Source organism: Triturus cristatus, chromosome 2_2 (assembly GCF_964204655.1).
Source record: "Triturus cristatus chromosome 2_2, aTriCri1.1, whole genome shotgun sequence".
NCBI lineage: Eukaryota > Metazoa > Chordata > Amphibia > Caudata > Salamandridae > Triturus > Triturus cristatus.
The window spans coordinates 215,197,346-215,222,245 of NC_140582.1; the positions used below are offsets into that span (position 1 = coordinate 215,197,346).

Here is a 24,900-nt window from a genome sequence, read left to right on the forward strand (position 1 = left end):
AATTTTGGGGCTGAACTAAATTGGGAAACTGCCAAGAGATAACTGTCTGTGCTTGGGGCCATATCTGCTTCTCTCTGGAATAGGCAAACCCTCTAATGTCTCGCCGGTGCACAAATTCCGCTTGCGAAGGGACTGCATGACTGCCTTGACCACTTTCCTCAATCAGTGCTTCCAGATTCTGCTCCATTATTCTTTCTCTCTAATGCAGTCTCAGAATCAAAACCTGCCTTAGAGCTGGCCTTCATTACTTGAGTTAGGTATTGGGCAGCAGTCATCCACAGAGACGCTGTCTCAAACCTTTCCTCCTGAAATACTATGTCCTACGTAGACGGCAGAAATATAGTTGCTAACAAGTGCGTGGGTGTTAGATATGTAAAGAAGAGGAGAAGCAGAAAAGTAATTGCCCTGCAATGCTGTTATCTAAAGAAGTTCTCCAAAGAGACACAAAAAGAGACTAAAAAGAACAACTTATTACTTCACCTTGTCACATGTAATGCCACAGCATGCATCATGGGACGACGGGTGAGCCCACTTAAGCGAATAGTAATTTATGGCATTCACAAGGTTGCCACCTTTCCTAAAAAAAAAAACTTTAAATAAAAAAACTCTTCCAGCAATGTATTCACGTTTTGCTGTTCTTTAACAGCCAACCGCTCGTAGATAAAAAAAAGAATTGATGCAAAATGGTCAGTTTTTTCTTTTAAATACCTATATCCTATTTTGCTATAAGAGGACAAGACTAATTCTAATAACCAATAAGAAGTGGATTTATCCACTAACCTTGGGTTTTGGAGCAACATGCTGCCTGTCGTAAAGTGGTTCAATGCCTCACAAGGGGTAGTAAGCACTATATAACAGCAATTACAACACAATTCCATACATGCCAACATTTTAACTGGGAAGAGGGTGACTTTGGGCAGCACATAAATCATGACCCCCCCCCCCCCACCTATTCATCAACATGGTACAATTTGAGGCAGGCGTCTACTAAAATAAAGCAATATTGTAATCGGGCTGGAAACTAGACCCGGGCACCAAACGTGGCCCCGATTAGTAAACCAGGTAGCTAAAAAAGTGGCCCACATGTGTACATTGGTGCAGTTTTGAACCGTTAATTACAGGCCGCCTGTATAGGTGTTTTGCAAGGTATGGAAGACTGAATGCACTTGTGCTTGCTGCAGGTAATGTTGTAATATCTGGCAAATCAACAGTAAAAACTGGGTTAGGCCATAAAACAGGCCCACGGACTGCAAAAAAATGCCCAGATCCTCATGAGTCAGACCAGGCCCTCTGGCACTGCCAGATTGTCCTAGGTCAGTCTGACCCTGCTGGCAGCCATTTTGGCCAACTTCTTCAGCACCCTAGCTCTAGGGGCCAATTGTGCCCTACTCGAAGGCCCATTCCGCCCCCAAAGTACCAAAATTCCCTGGCAGCACATCTGCAATCCACAATCAGGAATTTGTTTGAAGAATTTGGGAAGGCTGTCTCAGAAGGATCTCCACCAGACGTGTGCAGGAGCAACTCACCTGCTGCTTCCTCGCTGCTCCGTTGGGAGTTTGCGAAGTCAGCACGCCTAGCGGAATGCTGACATCACAGAAGGTGGCAGCCGAAGCGGAAGTGGTTCCGTCCCAACGTTCCCCCCCAAAAATCCTCCGGTGCTAGCCCCAGTCCTTCCTTTCCAAGCTTCCCCAGGGTCTGCCTACGGTAGCACTCTGGAGGTACGCCCACACTGAATGCATTACATTAGTAGACAGTAGGAAGTAAAAGTGGGAAAGCTCAAGTTTCCTCCATGGACTGATTGTTATTGGGTGGTTTGGAAGCTATTATCTGAGAGACTATTAGTCGCAGATTCCTTAACGTAGAATTATCCCCAGGCATGAGACTGGACCCGGGAAACTTTCTTGCCCGCATCTCTGTGCGCCGGGGGCGGCACCTCACGACTCCGCCCCCGACGTCCTCCGCGGGCCTGACGTCAGCGAGGTCACATAAGCCCCACCCCGGCGCGCCACCGTCAGTTTTCTTTTCCGCGTGCAACACGGACCTGGTTTGTGTCCTGGCCTGTTCAGGCCTTCTTTTCTTGTTTTTCTTGGGTACAGTGTGTGAATGCCTTCGGGCTTTAAAACGTGCTCTTCTTGCACACGCCAGATGTCTGCGACGGACCCTCACCCCATCTGTATGTGGTGTTTGGGGGAGCACCACGACTCCACGGATTGTGAGGCGTGTCAGCAGATGAAGGAGCTTCTCCCGGCAGGAGCGCCGGATGAAGCTCCTGTCGGCACGCATGTCCAGGTCGGCGTCGTTGCTGCGTCCGTCCCCTGTGGACGGCTTCAAGAACCGCCACCTTCGTCTCCGACATCATCCCTCTACCAGGCCGCAAGGGCGTCACTCACCTGTTGGTGTCGCAGTTTGTGCCCGAGGCCCGGTCTCCGGCCTGTTGGGGGCGTGGGTTCTCCGGGGGTAGTGCGGCCTCGCGTGTCACCATCCTGTCAGGAAAACTTTAGCGGTAGTCTCCTTTCCAAGACCTAGGTTCAGTAATTGGTACAAGGTCAAGAACTATCCACGTTGGAAGCGACGATTGCCTTACCTACGACTCCTTCTAGAACTCATCCTTAAGACGTTCACCACCAAAGTCCATCGCGGAATTCCAATATGGCCGGGAAGTCAGCGCCCTATGCATCCTCCTCTTCTGACATTTACTGATTACTTCGCCGGCGCTGGAGCACTGCTCTGCACACTTCAACTGTTGCTACAGCGGAGAGCAGTGTCTCGTTTTAGCGCCTGAAAACTTTTCCTGTCAGAAGTTTTTACCGCTTAAGAGCGGACCTTAATTTTTGTATCGCCTTCATTGGCGAATTTTGGTGTGCATACCGAGGAGTTATTTTCTCCTCTTAGGAATAACCCTTATTTATGGGGCAGTTCCGTCTTTGAGGTTATTCTCGTCCCCTTTTGAATTTTCCTTTAAGAAGTCAGTTGTTCCTCACTTCTGAACCTTCGGAGTCTGTAAACTTCAGTCTTCAAAAGAATATTATCGGCACAAGTGTGACCTGTCGTCAGGGTTTGGACATTAACTAGAATACTCAAGTAAGGTCTTGTTTCTTCTGAGATATTGCCATTGCTACTTCTAAGAACAGTGCAGAATTCATTTATGCTTATGAGAGAGAACCCTACATGTTCAAGAAATCCATTTTCACATGGGAGAGAGGCAAATGTCTTGAGGGTTTAAGGTATATAGTTAAAGTAACGTAAGGTGTAATGTATTATTGACTGGTTTTGAGGGAGGTATAGTGTATGTTACATTTGTGTCTCCTCTGCAGGTATCTGTCACTTCACCTTACCATCGAAGGATGATCCAAATATTCCTTGAGGCGTAGAAAGACGGACCAGACCCTGAGGCAGTTCTCTCTTTTTCCAATTACCCCTTCCCCCTGTAGTGTGCTGACAGGAGTTACTTCCTAGTCGGTAGGTTGTAGGGGACATCGGAGAATTACTCTTCTGCTCCTGTGGAGTCGGCTATTCAAAGTACTGACACATCCTATCCGCTGTTCCCCCGGCGCGGGGGCGACCAGAGCCCAGATGGATGCCTATGTGGCGGCTTTGCAGGCCTCTTTGGCTCTTCCATCTCCTCCTTCACTTCCAGGGACGTCTGCGGGTCCCTTGCCGCGTGCGGGGGCTCCTGTGGCGGTGGCTCCGACGCCGACGGGTTCGGATCCATGTTCGGAGGATGTGGGGCCATTGGGGTGCGGTCCTTCGGGGTGCCCTCCTTCGGACCCGGGCGCCTCTGACTCGCCGCAAACCCCCGCGGGGGTCCCTGTGGTGTCGCGGGGGGTTGCCGGGACTCTGGTGTGTCCCTCGGCCCTCTGGGCAGGCGGCGGCCTTGTCAGAGGCCGAGGTGACGCCGCTCAGGTGCCGGCGGCTGCTGGCCCTGGCGGGGCGTGTCCCCGGGCCCCCCTCGTCCCTCCACGCAGGCGGCTGCCTCGTTGGAGGTCGACTCGATGCCTTTTTGGCGCTGTTCTCTGGCCGCCCCGGCTCCGACCCAGCTCTGGTCTCCTGTGCCGCGAGTTGTGGCGGAGGTCGTTCCGGCGTCCTCTTTGGCGCCGGTCGACGTTGACCTGACACCGGTCACGGACTCTACGGGGCCGGCGTAGGGTCGTTGAGTCGTCTTCGGACGCTCCCTCTCCCCCAGAGGTTCGGCGCTTATTGGTCTCGTCTTCTCCGGAGACGGGCCGCTGCGTCGTGGAGTTTTCCCCGGCGTCTTCCAAAGACGGCTCATCGGCGTCGCCGCGCCTGCAGTCTTCGCCGGAAGGTTTGCCATTCCTCGGCCACCCGGCCGCCTCCTTTTCGGACTTGGCCTTTCCTTCCTCTGATTGGCCTGGGGGACGGCCGCCTTAGTTTGCAGCCATCGCCCACCGAGGAACTGCTTTTCCCTTCACGGGGCCCTACAGAAGCCGGTGCTGCTTTTGCTCGGGCTGTTTCCACGGCGGCGGGGATCTTGCGCATGGGCGATCCAGCTGTCTATTTCCCCACAGATCATCTTCTGGAAGTCCTCCATCAGGGTTATGGGGGTAAGGAGCTGCTTCTTTCCTTTGAGACTTCGCTGCACACGTCTCTTTTGGGGGCCCCAGCCTGCACCGCAACCGTCCTGCACCGCATGACCCTGTCTGTCTTTCCCTCTACCAAGGGCCCTCTTTTGCAGACTGCCTTTTCCCTCCCTGCCATCGTTGTTGTCCACTCCGTCACGCGAGGCCCGCTGTTTGGATTCCTGGGGGCTCAATATCTTCGCCTCCACCAGTGCGGCTTTGCGGGCCCTTAACACTCTGTGTTTTGGCAAGGGCACATCTTGCTTGTGGGACTCGGCGGAGTCCCTTGTGTCTGCTGCTTCTCAGGAGGGTGCCTGTGTTGATCTGAGGCACCATGTGTTGGATGGCCGGGAACTGGCATCCTTTATTCTTCGCTCGGCTCTGGAAGTTTCGGAGGTGCTTGGTCATACCATGGCTACTTCTGTGGCCCTTCGTCGCCATGCCTGGCTCTGGGATAGTGTTCCCGGAGAAAGTGAGGGAACGGTTGGTGGACCTTCCCTTTGATGGCACTCTTTTGTTCCACGCCCCTGCGGATTCTGCCATTCAGAGGTTTCTGGCGGGGCTTCGCCCTCCTCTCGGTCTGTGTTAGGGAGGTGTTCTTCCGTTGTTGTACTGGGGCCTTGTACCGAGTAGCCCCGGTTGTGTGGTTCATGTGCCTTCAGGTCCTTTTGTTAGGACTTTGGTGCTGTTGGCTGCAGGTCCGGCCCCCTTTTTTCACTTGTGGTTTTGGCTGTTGGTAAGCCGTGTAGGCCCTGAGTTATTGGCTTATTGGCAAGCATCTGCAGTTTTTTCTTCGCAGGATCTTCTGTTTGTCCTCTGCTGTGGAAACTTTTTCTTAAGGGGGTTCCCATGTTCTGGGACGTCACATGCCCTATGTGGGGTAATGGTAGCTATTATAAACTTTATCATGTTCTGGGGAGGTGTAGTCGTCCTTCGAACTTCTGCTCTCTGTGGCGTCACGGTATGTCGCAAGTGCGATCTTCTTGCTGGTGGTTTTGGAGTGGCTTGCATTGCGCCCCAGGCCTTCCGTCTCCTGGATCTCTGTGTCGCGGGCCTGGTCCGGCCTGCTGTCTACGGCCTTCTTCTTTCTCCCCAGTTCCTCTTCATTCGGGGGTCAGTGGGTGCAGGCCCCTCTTGTGGGGCGTGTCCTGGCTCTTCTTTTGTTTTTTTTTTGTTTTTTTTAAAAACCTTTATTCTGTAAGATCAGTGACACAGCTATTCAGCCGACAACCCGGAGGTACGGCAGCTTTAAAAACACAACACATGCTAGCGTCAACATTCACATAACAGGAGAATCGAAGGTTCTGTTTTAAATAAACACAAATCCAAACCTAAACACAAGCAAGGCGATAAGCACTGTAAGCACCAGAAGGGGCTCTCATCAGGGGAAGCGAGCCCCATTTCGTCTAACAGGCACAGGTTGGTAGTAAGGGAAGGGAGGGGAAGTCAGAGACTCGAGAAGACATACACATATCAGCAAGAAGTTCAAAGCCGGAAAGAAGGCTAAGGGGAGAGCTGCTCCTCGGGCGGATCCGGGCCCGGGGGCAGGCATATGCCCCCTCTGTACTGGTTCCAGCGCCCCCATACAGAGTGCCATTTCCGAGGGCGCCCTCGAGCACAATACACTGTCTTCTCCCTAAACATGCTCCAATCCATGTTTTCCATCCATGCTGTCAATGTAGGAGGCCCATTAGAGCCCCACAAACTAGCAATGTCGCGCTTGGCAATCATGTTACCCAGGGTCACCCACTGAGTCTGTGCCGCGTCGTGGTTAGTAGGACCCCAAACATTCAGAAGACAACACCGCGCCTCAGGCTGCATGACGATGCCCGTCACCTCCCCCATCACCTCTTGGATGCGCCTCCAAAACTCCATAATCGCACCGCATTCCCAAATATGTAGGAAGGTGCCCACCATACCACAGCCTCTCTTACATAAGCCCTCCTCAGAAAAACCCATATGGACCAGCCTGGGCCCCGTCACGTAGACCCTATGGAGTATTTTAAGCTGCACCAACCGCAGGCGCGCGGGGATCGCGACCTCTTTGGGAGAGGAAACGGCGTACTGCCAATCCTCATCATCTAGTTCAAGGCCATCCCTGGTCCATTGAGCACGTAACCCTAGAAGATCATCTGCCCGAACATTAATAAGTTTCTTATAAATGAGCGAGATCGTACTCTCTGGCATATGGCCATCCAGGATCCGGTCCTCTAACGGAGAGGACTCAGGCACCTTCTCCCCTTCTACAAGAACTGACCGCAAGGCGTGGAACACTTGAGCGTATCGGAAGAACTCCGTGCTCCCCAGCTCATACTCCTTCTGCAGCTCCTCAAATGATTTTATCCTACCCTTAACCAAGAGGTCTCCAACCCTGGATATGCCGATCAGGTCCCATTTCTCAAACCCTTTTGTATGCCAAAGCTTACCCAGGATGTCGGAGTCAAACAGAGGGGTGGCGAGGGTAAGCTTACCCTTCCAGCCCAGTGAATCCGTCGCAACCTTCCATACATGCACAGCCACCCTGGTGGGCCCCGTTAGGGTTAAGTCTAACGACTTCGAATACAGCGCTCTGGAGTAGTTACCCCCACGTAGCAACCATCGGTCCATGGCGAAGCCAGGGCTCAGCGCCGGACCATATACACCATGGTTAATCGCACTCAACTGGGTGGCCCAGTAATAACGTCGGATGTCCGGAAGCGCAATACCCCCGTCGTACCACGGGAGCGTCAACTTAGCAATCGCTATACGCGGACGCCCTTCCCACAATAGCGCGCGCTGGTGGCTTTCAATCTCACGGAAGTAACTGGCCGGGACCCAGTCAAGAGTATTCTGCAGGGCATAGAGGAAACTGGGAAGAGACATCATCTTGAACAGAGCGGCACGGCCAAGGAGGGAAAGCGGCAACCGCCGCCAGCCCGCCACGTCCCGCCGCAGACGCGCCAAGGGAGGGAGCAAGTTCTTCTCGTATCGCAAAATGGGATCGATGGAAATATAGATCCCCAAATACAAAAAGCCCTGCTGGGCTATCTGGAGCGGGCAGTTGCGCGGGACAGGCGGGACATCTCCACACAGGACATACAAGTATGACTTCCCCCAATTAATGACTAGACCAGAGTTTCTAGCAAAAGAAGTCAAGACGTCACAAACCACTATCAGAGATTTCTTAGGCGAGGTATAGCAGAATGTCGTCGGCGTAAAGCGAAATACGGTCTTCGTGGTCAGGCGACCAGCGAATCCCACGTATGTCCGGGTGCCATCGTATCCACGCCGCCAGCGGCTCAAGAGCAAGAGCGAACAACAACGGCGACAGGGGACAACCCAGCCGGGTGCCTCTCCCGAGCTCGAACGGTGCCGATGCCCGCCCGTTCACCACAACACTGGCGAGAGGTCCCTCATAGAGCAACCTCACCCAGCCCACAAATCCAGGCCCAAAGCCGAACTTGGCTAGCACAGCCCAGAGGTACGCTCACTCCACCGTATCAAAGGCCATCGTGGCATCGAGGGACGCCACAACAGCCGGCTCCCGCATCGTGCCCGTCCTGGCAATCACACCATGAAGGCGTCTAAGATTCAGTGCAGTGTTACGGTGCGGGATGAAGCCCGACTGATCCGGGTGGATCAAGTCGCCAAGCACCCGGACCAGGCGGTTAGCAAGGAGCTTAGCAAGGATTTTCGGCTCGGCATTGAGAAGTGATATCGGCCGATAAGAGCCACACTTGTCACGGGGCCTACCGTCTTTATGTATTACCACAATCGTCGCCAGTCGTTGATCGAGCGGAAGAAACCCATTCACCCGCGCCTCCACGAACATGGCGCGCAGGTGAGGAGCCAACTTATCCGGATGAAGCTTATACAGCTCAACCGGCAAACCATTTGGGCCCGAAGCCTTACCGGAGCGCAACGCGCGGATAGCACCCGCCACTTCGTCGACAGTTATATCTCCATCGAGGTCATCCCTATCAATGGCAGAAAGGCAGGGCAGAGCGATATCCCGCAACAGGTCACACGAATCCCCAGTCGGCCTATCCGAGACCGAGGTGTATACCGTACGAAAGTGGTCCGAGAAACACTGAACTATACCGTCCGGGTCAGTAACAACCTCTCCCCCATCCGTAGACAACTCCGGCACCACTCGATTGACACGCTCTTTTTTGTCCAGCCACGCCAGCAATTTCCCGGCCTTATCGCCGACATCATACAGTCGACCCTGCTGCTCCCTATGAAGGGTCTTAGCAGCGTTCGTCACCAGATCCCTTTATTCCAGTTGCTTCAAGCTCAAATTATGCAGTGTGGCCGGTGTAACATCCTCTTCCAAGGCCACTTCCAAAGCCGCTATCTCGTCCTCTACTTGCGTCACCTCGGCATCTCTCCGCCGCTTGGCGGCCACTACCAGGGAAAGGGCCTCCCCCCTCAATACAGTCTTAAAAGCTTCCCACAAGGACACCGCAGATTCAACTGAACCCTGATTCTCTTGAAAATAGAGGTCAACTGACTTCAGCAACGCACTGCGCAGCTTGGGGTCACGAAAATACCAGGGGTTAATGGGAGCCACCCTGCCCCCCGCCACCCGACCAATATTCAAGCGGGCCCACACCGGTGAATGATCAGAAATTCCCCGTGCCAGGTGCCTAGCCTCAGATACCAAAGAGGCGTGCGCAGCCAGAGTAAGCAAGTAATCAATCCGAGAGAGACTCCCGTGGGCCCCGGAATGGAAGGTATATGGTCTCTGAGTGGGGTGCCGTAGCCTCCAACAGTCTACCAGACCAAAAGTGTCTATAAAATCGGGAAGCCACTTCTGAGCACCCCCGGTGTCCCTGGGCGGACACCTATCAAGCATTCCAGAACCAACCGCATTGAAGTCTCCTCCCACCACCAGCATCCCTTCGGGGAGTTCCAACAAGACCTTGCCCAGATCAGCAAACGTGAAGGCCTGCAGGGCCGGAGGGACATAAACAGAAACCAATACCAACGTTCTGCCCTCCCACCTCCCCGCCACAGCCACAAAGCGCCCCCTGTCATCAGCAATGGTGGAATCAACCTCGAATGGTAGGGAAGCTCTAACAAGTATGCCCGCACCCCTGGAGCCCGAGGAGAACCCCGAGTGAGCAATGAATTTATAGCCCTTTCTGTTGAGTGCATAACACGTATTCCCTATAAGATGGGTCTCCTGCAGGAGGACCACATCTGGCGAGGTCCGTTTCAAGAATTGCAGGACTATCCCCCGTTTAATACGATCCCCTAAGCCATTAACATTCCAGCTGATTGTGTTCGGGGATGGGGGATAGGGGCTTAAACATAAAGAGACCTCCACCCCCAACCCCCCCCCCCCCCCCCCCCCCCGGAGAACCACGATCGGACAATGCTGACAACCATTGCTACGCCTTGCAAGAAAAAAACACCCCCCAACAACAACCCCAACATCCCAAATCCCCCCCCCCCCTGCACCCCTGCGTCAGCTTACAAAGTCCCCCCAACTTGCAGTGTGCCTGTCGCCCTATCAAAAACAAATCTACAAAAAGTACCCCAAGGGAGGAAAGAGCTCCTATCTTCCCCTCGCCGCCCTCCCATTACTGCAGGATGGTGCGAGTCACTGTCCGGGGCTGAGTCAATACGTGCCAACACCGGAGGTATCACTTCTGTCCATCACAGTCGCCTTCCGCTCCGTCCACGCTGTCCCGGCCGGCCTGCCGCCGAGGGAGCGCATCCAACCAGTCCCCTGCCATGTCCGGTGATGCGAAGAAGAAAGTCCGGTCCTCATACACCACACGTAACCTGGCGGGGAAAAGCATGGCATACTTCAGGTCCATATCCCTGAGCCGCCGCTTCACCCCCAGGAAACTCTGCCTCTGTTTCTGCACCATCTGGGTGAAGTCAGGATAAAAACTCACAGAGGCGTTCTGAAAAGGGACCGGGCCTGTCACCCTCGATGCTTGCAGGATAGCGTCTCGATCCCGAAAATTAAAGATCCGGGCTACAATCGGTCTCGGGGGGGGGGGGGGGGGGGCTCCCACCTTAGGCCGTCCTCCAGGCACTCGGTGAGCCCGCTCCACCGCAAAGAACTTGCTGAGGCCCTTAGGCGCAAGATGATTCACCACCAAATCCTCGACGAGTAAATCCACGGAGAGATCCTCTGAAGTTTCCGGGACCCCAATAAGGCGCACATTATTGCGCCGGGCCCGACCTTCGAAGTCCTCGAGCCGGCGGGCGGAGAGGTCACTCGCGGTTCGTAACTTACGAACCTCAGCCTGAAGTTTCGAGACATCGTCCGCGAGACCAGTAGTCTTGAGGTCCAGGGACTTGACCCGCTCATTGGTTTTGCCCAGGTCCGCGCGAATCAAGTTGACATCAATCAGAATCATGTGCACCTTGTGCGCCAGGGTCTCGAACTGTCGCCCAATCGAAGATTGCATCCCATCTATCGCCCCTTTGATATCCTGCAGCGATAACTCCGAGGCAGGGGATGAATCGGCCTTCTGCGCTTCCAGCGACTGTCCCGATCCACCAGGCGACCCCTTCTGCTGGGCATAACGATCCATATTGTTGGATTGGGTATAGCCTCCCCGCCGGGTAGTCTTAGACTTCGACCTGTCCGCCTCCGATTTGGTCGACATCCCGAACAGCAGGACAATCAATTGCCAAAGGACGTCCCTCACGCAGCTAGAGGAAACAGGGTCAAATAGGACTACAACAGTCAGTCAGGACCGAGTGGAAGTCCTCCAGACAGAGGAGGATATGCGTGAAGCGCTCCCAAGCCAGAGCAAACAAAGGGCGAGAAAGCGAAAGTGAAAGTGCAGCGGCATCCGTCCGTCAGTTTACACCTCCCAGGGCTGCTGTTGTTCAATTAGTGGCCGGGCATCCTGCCAACGCAAGCCCCTGGCATCCTTCGGAGGTAGGCCGCAGTCTTCCGCCATGCACAACTTCGGTCCCCGGTGGGCGATCTTCACCCGGACAGCGTCAGTCGCCCCAGCTGTGACTCATCTGCAGGATTCCGTGCATGAAAATCAGGATTTAGGACAGGATAAGTGCAGGAGGGCGCGAGGGTAGCGGGAGCTCAGGGTTCACGCGGCCATCTTGGTCAAGCGCTAGGCTCCTCCTTGTCCTGGCTCTTCTTGACCCCTCCTGGCCTCTGCCTTCGGATGTCTAGTTGGTCCTGGGTGCACTGTTCAGTGGTGTTGTCTGCTGCTGGCTGTCGCGCCAGTGCAGGCCTGTTTGTTCTGCTACACCATTGTGGCCTTTGATGTGTTCTCTTGTGCCTTTCTTCTTCCGTCGGCACTGCTGGCGGTGAAGCCGTCCCTGCCTTGTCCGCTGCTTATGGCTGGTGTGAGTTCAGCTCTCTTCTGTCACTGTGTCTGTGTTTCTTCAGGGGGACCCTGCCTCCGGTTCTACATCTTCTCCCAAGGGGTTGAGGTGGTCCTTGTGTTCCTTGAGGCTTTTCGGGCACTGTCTGCCCCTGCCGGGTGTTGGGCAGTTCTCCCTTGGTGGGGCTTAGGATATCCTGGCCTTTCCCTTCTTGTCCGTGTGACATGTTCCCTGCTGGGGCTCTGTGTCTCTCCGGGTGGGGGAGTTCTCCCGCAGGCCCTCCTCCCTTCTGGGTATGGCTAGGGTATCTATTCTACGTTAAGGAATCTGCGGCTAGTAGTCTCTATCAGATGTACAAGTTAATTACCTTCGGTAACCATGTTTCTGGTAGAGACTGTTCTAGCCGCAGATTCCTTCACGACAAGCCCTTCCTTGCCGTTCTGTGAGGACCCTCTGCTTGGGTTTCTGCAGTTTTCTCCCTCTGGGTGGCTTGTCTTCGTTTTCTTTCGGTCAGGCTTCCCTCTAGCTGGTTTCTCTCCAGTGTGAGGGCCTACCTATGCTCTTCGCTTTGTGGTTGGTGTTTCTGGTTCCCTACCGGTCTTCTTTGTTAGGGGTTCTTTTACCTGTCCTTTGGCCTCCGACTCCTGTCAGGGGTTGTGGCCCTCCTTGACTGTGTAGTCTGTTCCGGGCTTGTGGCCCTTCCCTTTGTGGTTGTGATTGCAGACTCTTTCTCTCTGTGTCTCTCTCTTCCTCCTCCCTCCTCCCTCCTCCCCAATGCTTGTGCCTCCAGGATGGCGCTTGCAAGGTGGTTCCGTGGAGTGGTGCTTTTCTTGCTTTGGCTTCACTGCTCTGGTCTTCTGGTGCTTTACTGCCACCTGGTGTTTTCACCTTGGCTTGCACAGTTGTTCCTCCAAGTGGTGCTCTGCTATTTTCCTGTTATCGCCTTCTGGTGCTTGGTGCCGTCTGGTGATGTTTCTCACCTTTTTGTTTTCTCTTTTGTTTCTCTGGTTTTTTCGCACACTGTTGCCATGCTCTTCTCAGTTTTGGTGTGATGGCTCCGCGTTGTGGCGCTGTAAAGTTCTCCAAAGCAAACTGACGGTACGCCGGGGTGGGGCTTATGTGACCTCGCTGACGTCACGCCCGCGGAGGACGTCGGGCAGAGTCGTGAGGTGCTGGCCCCTGGCGCGCAGAGATGCTGGGCAAGAAAGTTTTCTGGGTCCAGTCTCACGCCAGGGGATAATTCTACGTTAAGGAATCTGCTGCTAGAACCGTCTCTACCAGACACATCGTTACCGAAGGTAAGTAACTTGTACATTTTTTGGGACTGATGGATTAGCAACAATGAACCTGTTCTTAGGGTATGCATTGCGGGTGACTGGCTTGCAGTCACTGAGTTGTTGTTCAAAGAAGCGGATCGCAAGCATATGCTCCACTGTATTGTTTGGCCCAGAGACCAATTATGGAAAGGCCATTGATTTTTAGGTTAGAGTAGACATTTTGCTCAACATTAATCAAGCTTGTCAAACTATATTTTGTAGTCTTCACCGATGCACATGTTGAGATGCTTTAAGTTATTTTCCACAAAGAAGGGCTTCTCAGGTGGCTGTTTGTAAATCAGGAAAAATGCACATACATAAAATAGTGACGTAGGTTCCTTGGAAGACTATACATTAATATTCAAGGGTTGTAGATACGGCCACTATGCATTGTCATATTGTTGTATAATGAGAATGCTACCTATACCTTCTCAAGAGACCACTTTTTAAGGAGAACTAGAGCACTTACCTTTGTCTGCTGTGCGCTGCAGTGTAAATGACCATGAATTTGGGGGAGAATAACTTGACAACTGTTACAAATAAGTTTTCTGAAGGAGATCTAAAGGACAGATCTTAGGAAGCACTATTTTTTCATACTAAATAAACCTACTTAAAATGCACAAAGTTTCCATTTGGAGACTATTCCCTCTCCATATGTTGTCTCTTTTAAATAATCCCAGCTGCTGCTTCAATTCGAAGAATCTTGAACTTGCTCTCATGACACTAGTCAATACAACTTCTTTCCCAGGTTTTGAGTAATGCCGACCACATAAAATGCTTCGCCCATCTAAAGTCCTTCGCTTACATTTTCCACTCCTGTTGGGAGCTTGGAACACTCTGAGCAATGTCTACATTTTCCATTGGTAATGTAAATTAATGGACAACATTATATGATCCAGTTACAGACACAATTGTTCAGATAAGTCGTTACTAACAGGTTAGTTATTTAACTATTTCTGTATATTCACCTCCTTACCGTGTTTACCTTTTTGCTGATCATAGAAAAGTTTGTCGTGCGTGTAGCAGCTGTTGTGCTTGCTGGTGAGAATGTAGACATTTAAAAAATATATATCATTAGTCCTTCCCTCTTTGCATATTCAATTAGAGAGGAGCATTTAAGGTAATTGTCTTGTTTCAGTGGATTTATTGTAATGTGCTAATAATGCCACTTTTTTTTTTAAGGTCATTGGTTGCCCTGTCTCTTATTCTTGCCATGCTTCTCTTCAAACCTGCTCCCATTTACATCCTAGATGAAGTGGATGCTGCTCTCGATCTCTCCCATACGCAAAACATCGGTCAAATGCTTAGGACACATTTTAGGCATTCACAGGTACGAGAACTGAAAAAACAGCCAAAAGGGTCATTTTGAAAATTGATCTTGCTCTGGTCTGTTTATTGCATGTCTATTTTCACACTTCATTTGTTGATTGTCCTTTTTTTCAGTAGTGATCTTCAAATAGTAATTGCAGTCTTGGTAGATTTTAGACCCTGGTGCCACCTATTGCATTTTTTCGTTTATCTGTGTACCAATTGGAGCATATCCAGGAGCATACCATGTTGCTGCTATTGTAATTAGGAGTCTGAAAACATTTTATCACCTCAACCATTAAAGTTCAAGCAGCAACAAGCCGGAGTTTAACAAGTTAGTTACCTTTGGTAAGGCTTTTACTGGCAGAGATTCTATCTAAGCAGAGATTCCTCACCTTAGGAAATTCCCCAAGCTTTAAACTGGATCCGGAAAATCTTGAGCAGTGCCTCTGCACGCTGGTAGGTGTTGCTTGGCTCGTCTTCCTGAATAGCTGCCACCCTGGTGTGCTGACATCAGTTTCTTTTTTTATTATTTCCACATAAAAACAGAGCTATGTAAAAACCAATGCATATTGATAATCAGCATGCAGTTTCTAAGAAAATCTTTTGGGTTGGAGCCCATTTCGCAGAACTGGGTCTGTGAGGAAACTCCGGTTAGATATTCTCTACCGGAAAAAGCGTTACCTAAGGTAAGTGACTTGTTCTTCTGATGGAGACTTTTAACTGTAGATTCATCACCTTAGAATAGATACTTCCATGATGGTAGGACTGTGAACTGGCCACATCTTAAAGTCCTGGAGGACCGACTGGGCAAAGTGCCTAGCTCTACGGACTTGGCTTTCGATCAGTAGTGCTTTGTGAACACCCTCAGGGGGTTGCTTTTTCACCGGTGCATAGCAGATTTTTATGCTGGTTAAAATCCATTAGCAGATGGTCAGGTTATGCACGATTTTGCTCTTCTTCGATTTGGTTAACCCAATGAAGTTGGTCACTCACTAGTCTTTGGTGCAATCAATATAGGAGAGAGCTCCTTTATGGTCCAAACGATGGATTCTCTCCCATTTGGTAGGGTGAGCCAGAGTGTAGAAAGCAGGTAGAGTGATGCTCTGGCTGACATTGAGAAGGGAGTGACCACCTTCAGTAGGAAAGAGGCATGTGTTCGGAGGACCAGTTTGTCTGTGAAGAAATTGGTGTATGGAGGGTGGACCGACAGCCCGGAGCTCACTGATTCTTATCGCTGATGTGTTGGCCACCAGGAAAACAGCTTTTATGGTCAAGAGCCGCAGAGGCCAGCTTTGGAGGGACTCAAAGGTTGAATATTTCAGGGGACAATTATGCAATTTTGCAAATTTTCCTTGTTGGCGCCAGGTGCACCTTTCAAAAGATGCATTTGGCGCTAACCAGAAGAGTGCACTGTATTAAATTGAATGCACTGCACCCAGGGCAGCTGCGAACTCGTGCTGTCCTGGGTACATCGCATTCAAGTAAAATATAAAGTGGTTGCTGTAGGAGAGTAGGGTCTGCAATCCTATGATCACCCAGATTTTTTGCTTTTGCTTCATTGGTTTACGACTTTCCCTGGCTGTGGGCCTGCCAATCAGACCCACAGCCTAGCTGTTCTCTCTCAAAATTAACACACATGTACATTAGGTGCATCCACTAATTGGAACTGGGCCGCCTTGTCAGTCCCTGTCTCAGCATACCACAGGTATCCAGGGCATCGGTGTACCCAGGGCCTACCAGGGGCTGCAGCATGTATTATGCCACCCCTGGATGGCCGCCCAAATCTGACACAACTGGCTGCACGACAGCTGGGGCAAAGTGGTGTAATCACCCATTGCTGTAGGTGTAGTATTCCTACACCTAACCCTAAAATGGACACATGGATTCCTATCAGTCACTCCTATGGCAGGCCTTATCAATCCTGAAGGCAGAGTGCAGGGAATCATGTGGGACGGTGCTCCGGCGCGAGCTGAGCCCGTCGACGGCTTGCGGAACCAAGTCCTAATAGCCGTTCCATGGTGACGCGGGCCAACTACTTTAAAATGCATTATAATCCTTGCGGTTATTTGCTAACTTTGGCATCGCATCACCTACACATGTCGAGTAAGGTGTCATACGAATTGGAATACGAACCCCTCGCCAGTCCTGGCGACGGGGTTAGCATTCCCCCCTTTTAGAGGGGCACGACATGGAAGTAACCTTGAACCCCGGTTAAAGTTGACTCAAGCCTCAGCATCACAAAATGGATGCTGCCACCAGACACAAGTCTGACCTCCTGCTGCTGGGAGACCTTCCAGCGAGGGGAGCTTGGACAAAGGGTTTCCTGTCGAGGGCGGTGTTAGCACCATCCCAGACAGGGTTTGTGTATCCCAGGTAGGCAGGGCTGAAAGGAAGGTGATTGCAAGTGGCACCCCGGTGCTCACTGTGCATAGCCCGGCTCAAACCAGTTTCGGGGGCAACCCTGCCCCTGAGCCGGGGCGAAGCCGGACAAAGGATAGGGGTGTCACCACCCCCCTCCTGGCCCCACCCATAGGTAGGACCTAGTCACGGGCCAGCCCCTTTTCTTAGAATAAAGGTAGGAGCGAGTCCCCTTCCCAAATTGGATAATTCTGAATCTTGAACTACTTTCCACGAAAGGAACTCTTGACTGTTTCTGAAGACTCTCCCTTGTGGCTAAGGAGTAGCCACCCTGCACCAGCAGGCACCACCTAAGCGCTTGCGGTTTGCTGCAAGTCTCTCCTACGGATCAAGACTGCCCAGCTCGACGAGACCCGAGTTCCCTGCCATCTCTGACCTCTACCTACATCATCAGCCCAGCTGAGAGTCGTAGGTATGACGAGACCTGCGGGACCGGCCATCTTCAGAACCTGCACGACGCTTATCTAGCACGCCCACCGAGGGACCCTCGACTGAGTGCACCTAGGGTTTGAGAAGCCCTAACCCTGAGCAGCTCCAGCACCGAAGTCTGCCTCCCCAGCATCCACGAGATCTGCGTGGGGGCCCTTCCGCTCCTTGCTGTTCACCGCGTTGTCCGACCACTTGCCGACCGGCTTGTGGCCCTCTTCACGACGCACCACGATAGTTTCATCACTAGTCTGGTTGCTCCAGACTGGCTCTTGCTCCCCTTCAACAGAGGAGTGCCACGGACCCTCCTGGTCCACTCCAGACGCCATCTTGACTCCACCGCGTAGGCTCGCCACTGCCAAGACCTGCTGCCCCACTCCTGGGCCCAGCATCATCGACAGCAGACAGCTTCGTGGGACAGCTCGCCCTCCATCCTGGTCGCCGCCGCGCCTCCTGGTCCGAGGAACAGCCGAGTCCGACGTCATCCACTCACCTGGTCGAGGTGACTTCAGCCGGTACCCTCCTGGTGCCCACACGATCGCTGGCTAGCGGTTGAGAACTGAGTCCCCTCTGCTTTCAGGTTTCCTTCATCCCCGATCCAGGCTTGGATCTCGCTGAACATCGTCACTGGTCGCCTGCCAGCAACTTCTTCTTTCAGGCTCCTGAGACTACAACGAGGACTCCCGACATCTTGCCGAACCTCCCGCAGCCGCAGCCTCTGGGCTCGGTAACTCGAGCATTTCGGTGCTCCATCGCAGGTTCGCTCTACAAGTGTCCAGTTCCTTTTTCGTTTAGTCCCACTGATCGGATCACTCCGGAATCAGTAACTCCAGACTCTAACCATTTGCATTTCACTGGTAGTGTAGATGGTTTCTCGTGCCCCTCGGGCATTTGTGTAAATTGTGCAACTTGAAGTATTTTCGTAAGAGTTTTGTAGTGTGCTTAGCTCCCTGACTCATAAAGAGCCAGGGTAGTCTTGTTATAAATAAATATCCTTTATTTTCATAACAACTTGTGTGGTGTCCTTTCACGTGGTGTTCAAGGGGTAACTGAGGTGGTAAAACAGCTGGCTTAACACGCCCTCTAGAGTTTAGCCTAAGACTGCTCGTGTCCACGCTACTAGGATAGCTGGTCTATAAGGTTGACTTACAACCAATCATCAATAAGGGTCGTTTGGAATGATACACAGTGATCACTAGAATAGTGAGCACTACATATCAGGCCAACTTCTCACAGTTGCCTCAAAGCCGCTCTGTTTCACTGTGCAGGCTGCAACCCGCCAGCTCTTTTAAGGGGGATTAAAGATCCCCTTGCAGGCAGGTGCAGTGAGTGACAGCACCCTCCTGCAAGGAGACGCCTGGGGGAGGGGTCCATAGGTCCTCCTTTCCCCCTTCAAAAGGGCTTCTATCAGGGGGCGCACTGACAGTTTCTTTGCATCTGCGTCTTTATCACGGCGCTGGCTCGGAGCCAAAGAATTCCCTTATTTGCATGGGGCCAAGCCCCATGCAAATGAGAGAACACCATCTGGCGATAGCGCCAGCGCTATATGTGGGCCAGAACAATCTATATTACAGAAAGGGACGCACAAGGGCCTGTGCCCATTTCTGTAATACCAAGGTGCCCCGGGGATGCTCAAAGCAGGTGCACATATCCATTGTGCCCCTGGGGCACTTTCTTTAATATGGGCCCTAGTAGGTAAGAATTAAATGAAGGTACCATTGGTGCATAACAAAGGGGGCAGGCAGAAGCCGTTGTTGAAGGCCCTTAAAAACAAAAAAAAAAACAAGAGTTCAAACCGGTGATTTAAACATGGAGTGTTGATCTGGCATCCGCAGAAAAGCCGAGATGGCTGATAAGCAACCCTTAACAGTTATCAGGGTAAGGCCTTGCCATGAACGTGATTCGGTGTAGAACCCTGCCCTGTTGCTGCAACAGAAGTTCCTCCCGAAGGGGCAGCCAGACTGGAGGAGCGATGCTCAGGAGTTGGATACCACACCCTCTGAGCCCAATCCAGTGCCACTAGGATGATTTGGGCCCGGTCAGTCCTGATCTGCTTGAGAATCCTGGGTAGTAGTGGTATCAGCAAAATTGTGAACAGTATTCCAGAGCCCCACTTGAGACGGAATGTGTATGTGCAAGAGTTGTCTTGGAAACTCCAATGCGCACGAGTGCAGATTTTGTGGCACTTCTTGATACAGGCGCCATTAGTGATCTACTAGGCATAGATGGCTGATCTCATCCTCCCTAGCGCTGAAAGAGCCCATCTGGCGCTGCATGACCAGGAAGATGTCCTGCTGCTCTAGCCATTTCCAGAGTTGTTTAGCCTCCTGGCACATGGTCCATAAATCCCACTCCACCCTGTTTGTTGCAATAAATGTGGTGGTGTTGTGTGAACACCTGAACCAGCCTCCCCTTGATGGAGGGAAAGAAGGCCTTCAATGCCGATGTGGGGTCGAGGCTCTGCCAGGGACTAGAGTCCTCTGATCTGTACCTCTCCAAGTTGGCTGCACCAATCCTGGAGTGACGTATCTGTCACCACTTTAAACTTCTAGGTTCGGAGGAGAGTACTCTGCCGCTGACCCAGGCACAGTTCGTCAGCCACCACTGCAAATCCTTTGCAGTACCTTATGATATCTGGACCAGGTCAGGGAGATTCCCCTGATGTTGTGCCCACTGTGACTTCAGATCCACTGCAGAGCCGGCATATGCCATTGGACATGTCGTATCAGCAGGATGTAGGAGGTCATGCGACTCAGCAACCTCAGTCAGTTTCACCGAAATCTATGATCGAGGCTGTAACATTGGAATAATAGCCAAAATATCAAGTACTCGTGGTTCCAGAGGATAGGCGCAACACTGTACTGTGTCTGGAATTGCGCTGATGAAAGGGAGCATGGTCTGAGAGAGTCAGGTGTCACTTCGGCCCATTGATAGTGAACTCCCACGAATGTAAGAGTCACTATAGTCGGGAGGTAGGTGACTACTGGCTGGGGTGATCCTGCCTTCAGCCACCAGTCATTGAGGTAGGGGAAGACTGGAATCCCCCCACCTTCGCAGATGGGTTGCAACTACCTCTACCACTTTCGTGAACACCCAATAGGCACTGGTAAGGTCAAAAGGAGGGAGCACAGTGAACTGAAAATGTTTGTGGGTAGACTGGATACGGATGTGAAAATACGCATCCTGCAAATCCAACACTACCATCCGGAATCAAGGGTAGACAGGGCTTCAGCTAGCGTGAACTGTAGGAAAGTGGCTCTATATATACTGTTCCCAAATAGGTACAGTGTGTATAGAGTCCACAGTCCCCAGAGGTTTGGCAGAGGCTAAGGTTAGATATAACCTTACTCTCTAAAGTGGTAGCTTGGTCGAGCAGTAAGGCAGTATCAGAGGACAGTGTAAAGCATTTGTTGTACACACTCAGTCAGCAAATGGTTTCACACACTCAAGAACTGAACTCTAGGCCAATGGTTTGTATATAAAAATATATGGTTGTTTATTTTAGAACCAACAAGAGGTATCAAAATATACTTTCTCAGAGGAGATGCTTTAGGTAAATACTTTCTAAAAGACAATTGACTTGGAATGCAATAGTTTGTTGCAATAGGCAACACAATTTCAAACACAATAATACATTGAGCTCAATGGGAATTTTAAGTTATATGCAATTGATTACTTTCAGGATTACTTTTCTACCTCCAGGACTGGATCCTACATTCAGTCCTGGGACAGTTGTTGCAAACAAGTGAATAAATACTTATCTGAAAGAAACACGTTAGATTCCTCACCTTAGAATATCCCCAGGCGTCAGACTGGATCCGGAAGATTTTTCGTCAGCAATACCCCTTGCGCGTCGCTAGGCGTCGTCTGCGGCCCCGCGTCCGTCGTCGGCATCGTGCGCCGGAATGACGTCGTCTGAGTACTTAGACGCCGCCCTCGCGCGCTGACGTCAGTTCTTCTTTTTTCCGCGCCAGTAAGCGCAGATCCAGGAGAGCTACCCCTTTAGTCAATTTTTGACTAACTTTTTTGATCCTTTTTGATCCTGTCTCGACTCCGGTGCCGGTAGGATGCTTGGTTTTAAAGCCTGTGCTGACTGTAGCCGCCTGATGTCGGTTACGGACCATCACCGCCAGTGCCTGTACTGCTTGGGCCTCGACCACGACGCGGAGTCGTGCTCGGACTGTAAGGCTCTGACCTCGAAGGCTAGACGGGAGCGGTCCCGTAAGCTTCTCGAGATTCGCCACTCGGCTCCGCGCGCCTCTCGATCCCGGTCCAGGAGGAGGTCCAAGGATCGGTCGCGGAGCCGCAGCCGACGTCACCATCGGTCGTCGGGATCCAAGTCTTCGGGTAAGTCGAAGCATTCCAAGAAGTCCAAGAGGTGACATCGCTCGTCGGACTCCCCTCACCGGTCGCGCGACTCGGCCGAGGGTCAGGGTGGTTCCACCCCCGCGGCTCCGGCGGAGCCGCAGGCGCCGCGCCCGTCCCCATACCCTCCGGTCCCTGGGACTAACGCGACGCCGGCGGAAGTCAGTGCCTTCCTCTCGGCCATGAGGAACCTGGCTCCGCCGTTGGCGCCCGCTGGTGCGCCTTCGGGCCCCGCGGACCCAACTAGGCTGCCTTGCCTGCCGGTGGCTCCGGCCCCGGCGCCGTTGACGGCTCCGGCCTCGACGCCGCAAGCGCCCGTGGGACCCGTTCTCGAGTCCCCGCCGACGCCGGTCGACCTCGTCACGCCTCCTCCGCCGGCGTCGACACCGGTACCACCCCCGACGCCGACGTCTACTCCGCTCGACGTCGAGCCCCAGTTCAGTCCCTCTCCGGTGCCGGTACGGCGTCGATGGACGCCGCGATCGGCGCCGCTAGAGACACACTATGTCTACCACCCGGCTCCGTTACTTTCTCCTGTTTACCAGGAATCGGATTATGGGGACAACAGGGAGGGATCCGAGGATCCTATGGCCGCTCAGGCTCAACTGTCCCAGGACTGGGCAGATGAACTGGGGGAGGCCAGTGGCCTGGATTCCTCTCCAGACACTGGATTTGTCTCTCCTCCGACTGTGGCTTCGGAGGAGGGCGCTGCTTTCTCTGTGGTGCTGCGCAAGGCGGCCGCAGCCCTTGGGCTCGAGCTGCCTGCCGTGGCTGTGAGGACTAACGTCCTTACTGAGGTGCTTCAGTCTGCAGCAAGCTCCACTGAGCCTCTGCTGCAATTCAATGAGGCCCTCATTGACGTTCTGCAGGGCACCTGGTCCAAGCCCTCCACAGTTCCTCCTGTGGACAGGAACGTCGCCAGGCGCCACCGCCCTGCTCCGGGCGACCCCAGTTTTCTGTCCCAACACCCTAACCATGAGAGTCTGGTTATCCAGGCTTCCACCTCCCAATCCTCTTTCCCGACCGCCCCGCCGGACCGGTATTCCAAGAGACTGGAACAGTTCGGCAAGAAGCTGTTCTCCTCCCTTAGTTTGGGCCTGCGGTCTTTGAACACCGCTTGTCTCTTGGACCGTTATTCCCACTCTCTGTGGGATGCGGTGGAGGACGCGCTGCCCCTGTGTCCGGAGGAGGTCCGGACACGACTTACCCAGGCTCTGGCCGATGGGAGGGATGCCGCGCGACATGCTATACGGCGTGGGCTTGACACCACGGACTCGCTGGGTAGGGCCATTTCTACCACAGTGGCGCTTAGACGTCACGCCTGGCTGCGGTCCACGTCCTTTTCGGGCGATGTCCAGAGCACTCTCATGGACATGCCCTTTGATGGCACTCGCCTTTTTGGCGAGAAAGCGGACAGTGCGCTGAATCGCTTTAAGGACTCCCGGGCTACGGCCAAGTCCTTGGGCCTCTCGGCCCCGCGGTCGCAAACTTCCGCTTTTCGCCCCTTTCGTGGCCAAGGAAGGGGTGCCTCCTCACGTGCGCCTAGCCACCAGCCGCAGAACCAACCTGCGCGCGGTCGCGGACTTGGTTTCCGCCGAGGCGGTTCTGGAGGACGACTAGGTCAGCCCACATCCACCCCGGCAGCATCCGCCTCAAAGCCTTCCTAGTCCGAGCTTTCAGGCCCATTCCACGCCAGTGGGCGGCAGAGTTCGCCATCACCTGCTCCACTGGCGGTCCATCACATCGGACAGGTGGGTGCTGCAAATCGTCCGAAGGGGCTACTCCCTCCCCTTCGAGACGACCCCTCCAGCCATGCCACCGCAGCACCACCGTATCTTGGGGGATCATTTGAATCTTCTCCACGAGGAAGTTTCGGCCCTCTTGGCCAAGGGGGCCGCCGAGCGCGTTCCGAGCCCAGAAGTAGGTCGTGGTTGTTATTCCCACTACTTTCTGGTTCCCAAGAAGGGCAAAGGGGGCCTACGCCCTATCTTGGACCTCCGGAACGTCAATGCCTTCCTCCGGAAGGAAAGGTTCAAGATGTTAACTTTGTCTCAGGTTCTAGCTGCCCTAGACCCAGGAGACTGGATGGTAGCGTTGGACTTGCAGGACGCATATTTCCACATCCCCGTCCTGCCGGCCCACCGGCGTTACCTGCGGTTCACGGTGGGCCCAGAGCACTTTCAGTTTACCGTGCTCCCCTTCGGCCTCACCAGTGCCCCTCGGGTGTTCACGAAAGTGATGGCGGTGGTCGGAGCTCATCTGCGCAGATCAGGGGTTCCAGTCTTCCCCTATCTCGATGACTGGTTGTTGAAGGCGGGCTCGCCCCAGACAGTCGTCTCCCACCTCCAGACTACGGCGGATCTCCTGCATTTGCTGGGATTTTCCATCAACGTGCCGAAGTCACACCTGAGCCCCTCTCAGAAGCTCCTCTTCATCGGAGCGGTTCTCGATTCGGCGCAGTTCCGGGTCCATCCACCGGAACAGCGGGTCCGGGATATACAGGCCCTGATTCCCATCTTTCGGCCTCTATCCTGGGTTTCGGTCAGGCTAGTGTTGCGGCTTCTGGGGCTGATGGCCTCCTGCATCCTACTAGTGCATCACGCCAGGCGGCGCATGCGGGCTCTGCAGTGGGACCTGAAGTTTCAGTGGGCCCAGCATCATGGCAACCTGTCCGACCATGTCTTGATCTCGGAGGGCACTGCACAGCAGTTGCAGTGGTGGCTCACAGACCGCGATTGGGTCAAGGGCAAGAGCCTTTCCCTTCCCCAACCGGAGCATGTCGTAGTGACGGATGCGTCCCTCCTGGGATGGGGTGGCCATATGGGAGAGGCGGAGATCAGAGGCCTCTGGTCTCCGGCGGAGTCTCGTCTCCACATCAACCTGTTGGAGTTGAGAGCGATCCGACTTGCACTGAAAGCCTTCCTTCCCTCTGTCAGGGACAGTGTCGTGCAGGTGTTCACGGACAACACCACCGCCATGTGGTATTGCAACAAACAGGGCGGGGTGGGGTCGTGGACCCTTTGTCAGGAGGCTCTGCGCCTCTGGACGTGGCTGGAACACCAGGGCGTCACCCTGGTGGTTCAACATCTGGCGGGCTCTCTGAACGCCAGAGCAGACGAACTCAGCCGCCGGTGCATGATGGATCACGAATGGCGTCTGAACTCCGAAGTGGCGCAAGGTCTCTTTCA

General features: G+C 53.3%; 1 protein-coding gene across 2 annotated transcripts in view; it reads left to right on the forward strand.

Annotated features, from left to right (window-relative positions):
- Positions 1 to 24,900, forward strand: part of SMC2 (structural maintenance of chromosomes 2) — a 482,587-nt gene that overhangs the window by 444,350 nt on the left and 13,337 nt on the right. For both annotated transcript variants that reach the window (XM_085641249.1, XM_085641248.1), the window contains exon 24: positions 14,375 to 14,522. In XM_085641249.1, coding sequence (XP_085497375.1) covers positions 14,375 to 14,522 — 148 coding nt within the window. The remainder of the gene's footprint in view (positions 1 to 14,374; positions 14,523 to 24,900) is intronic.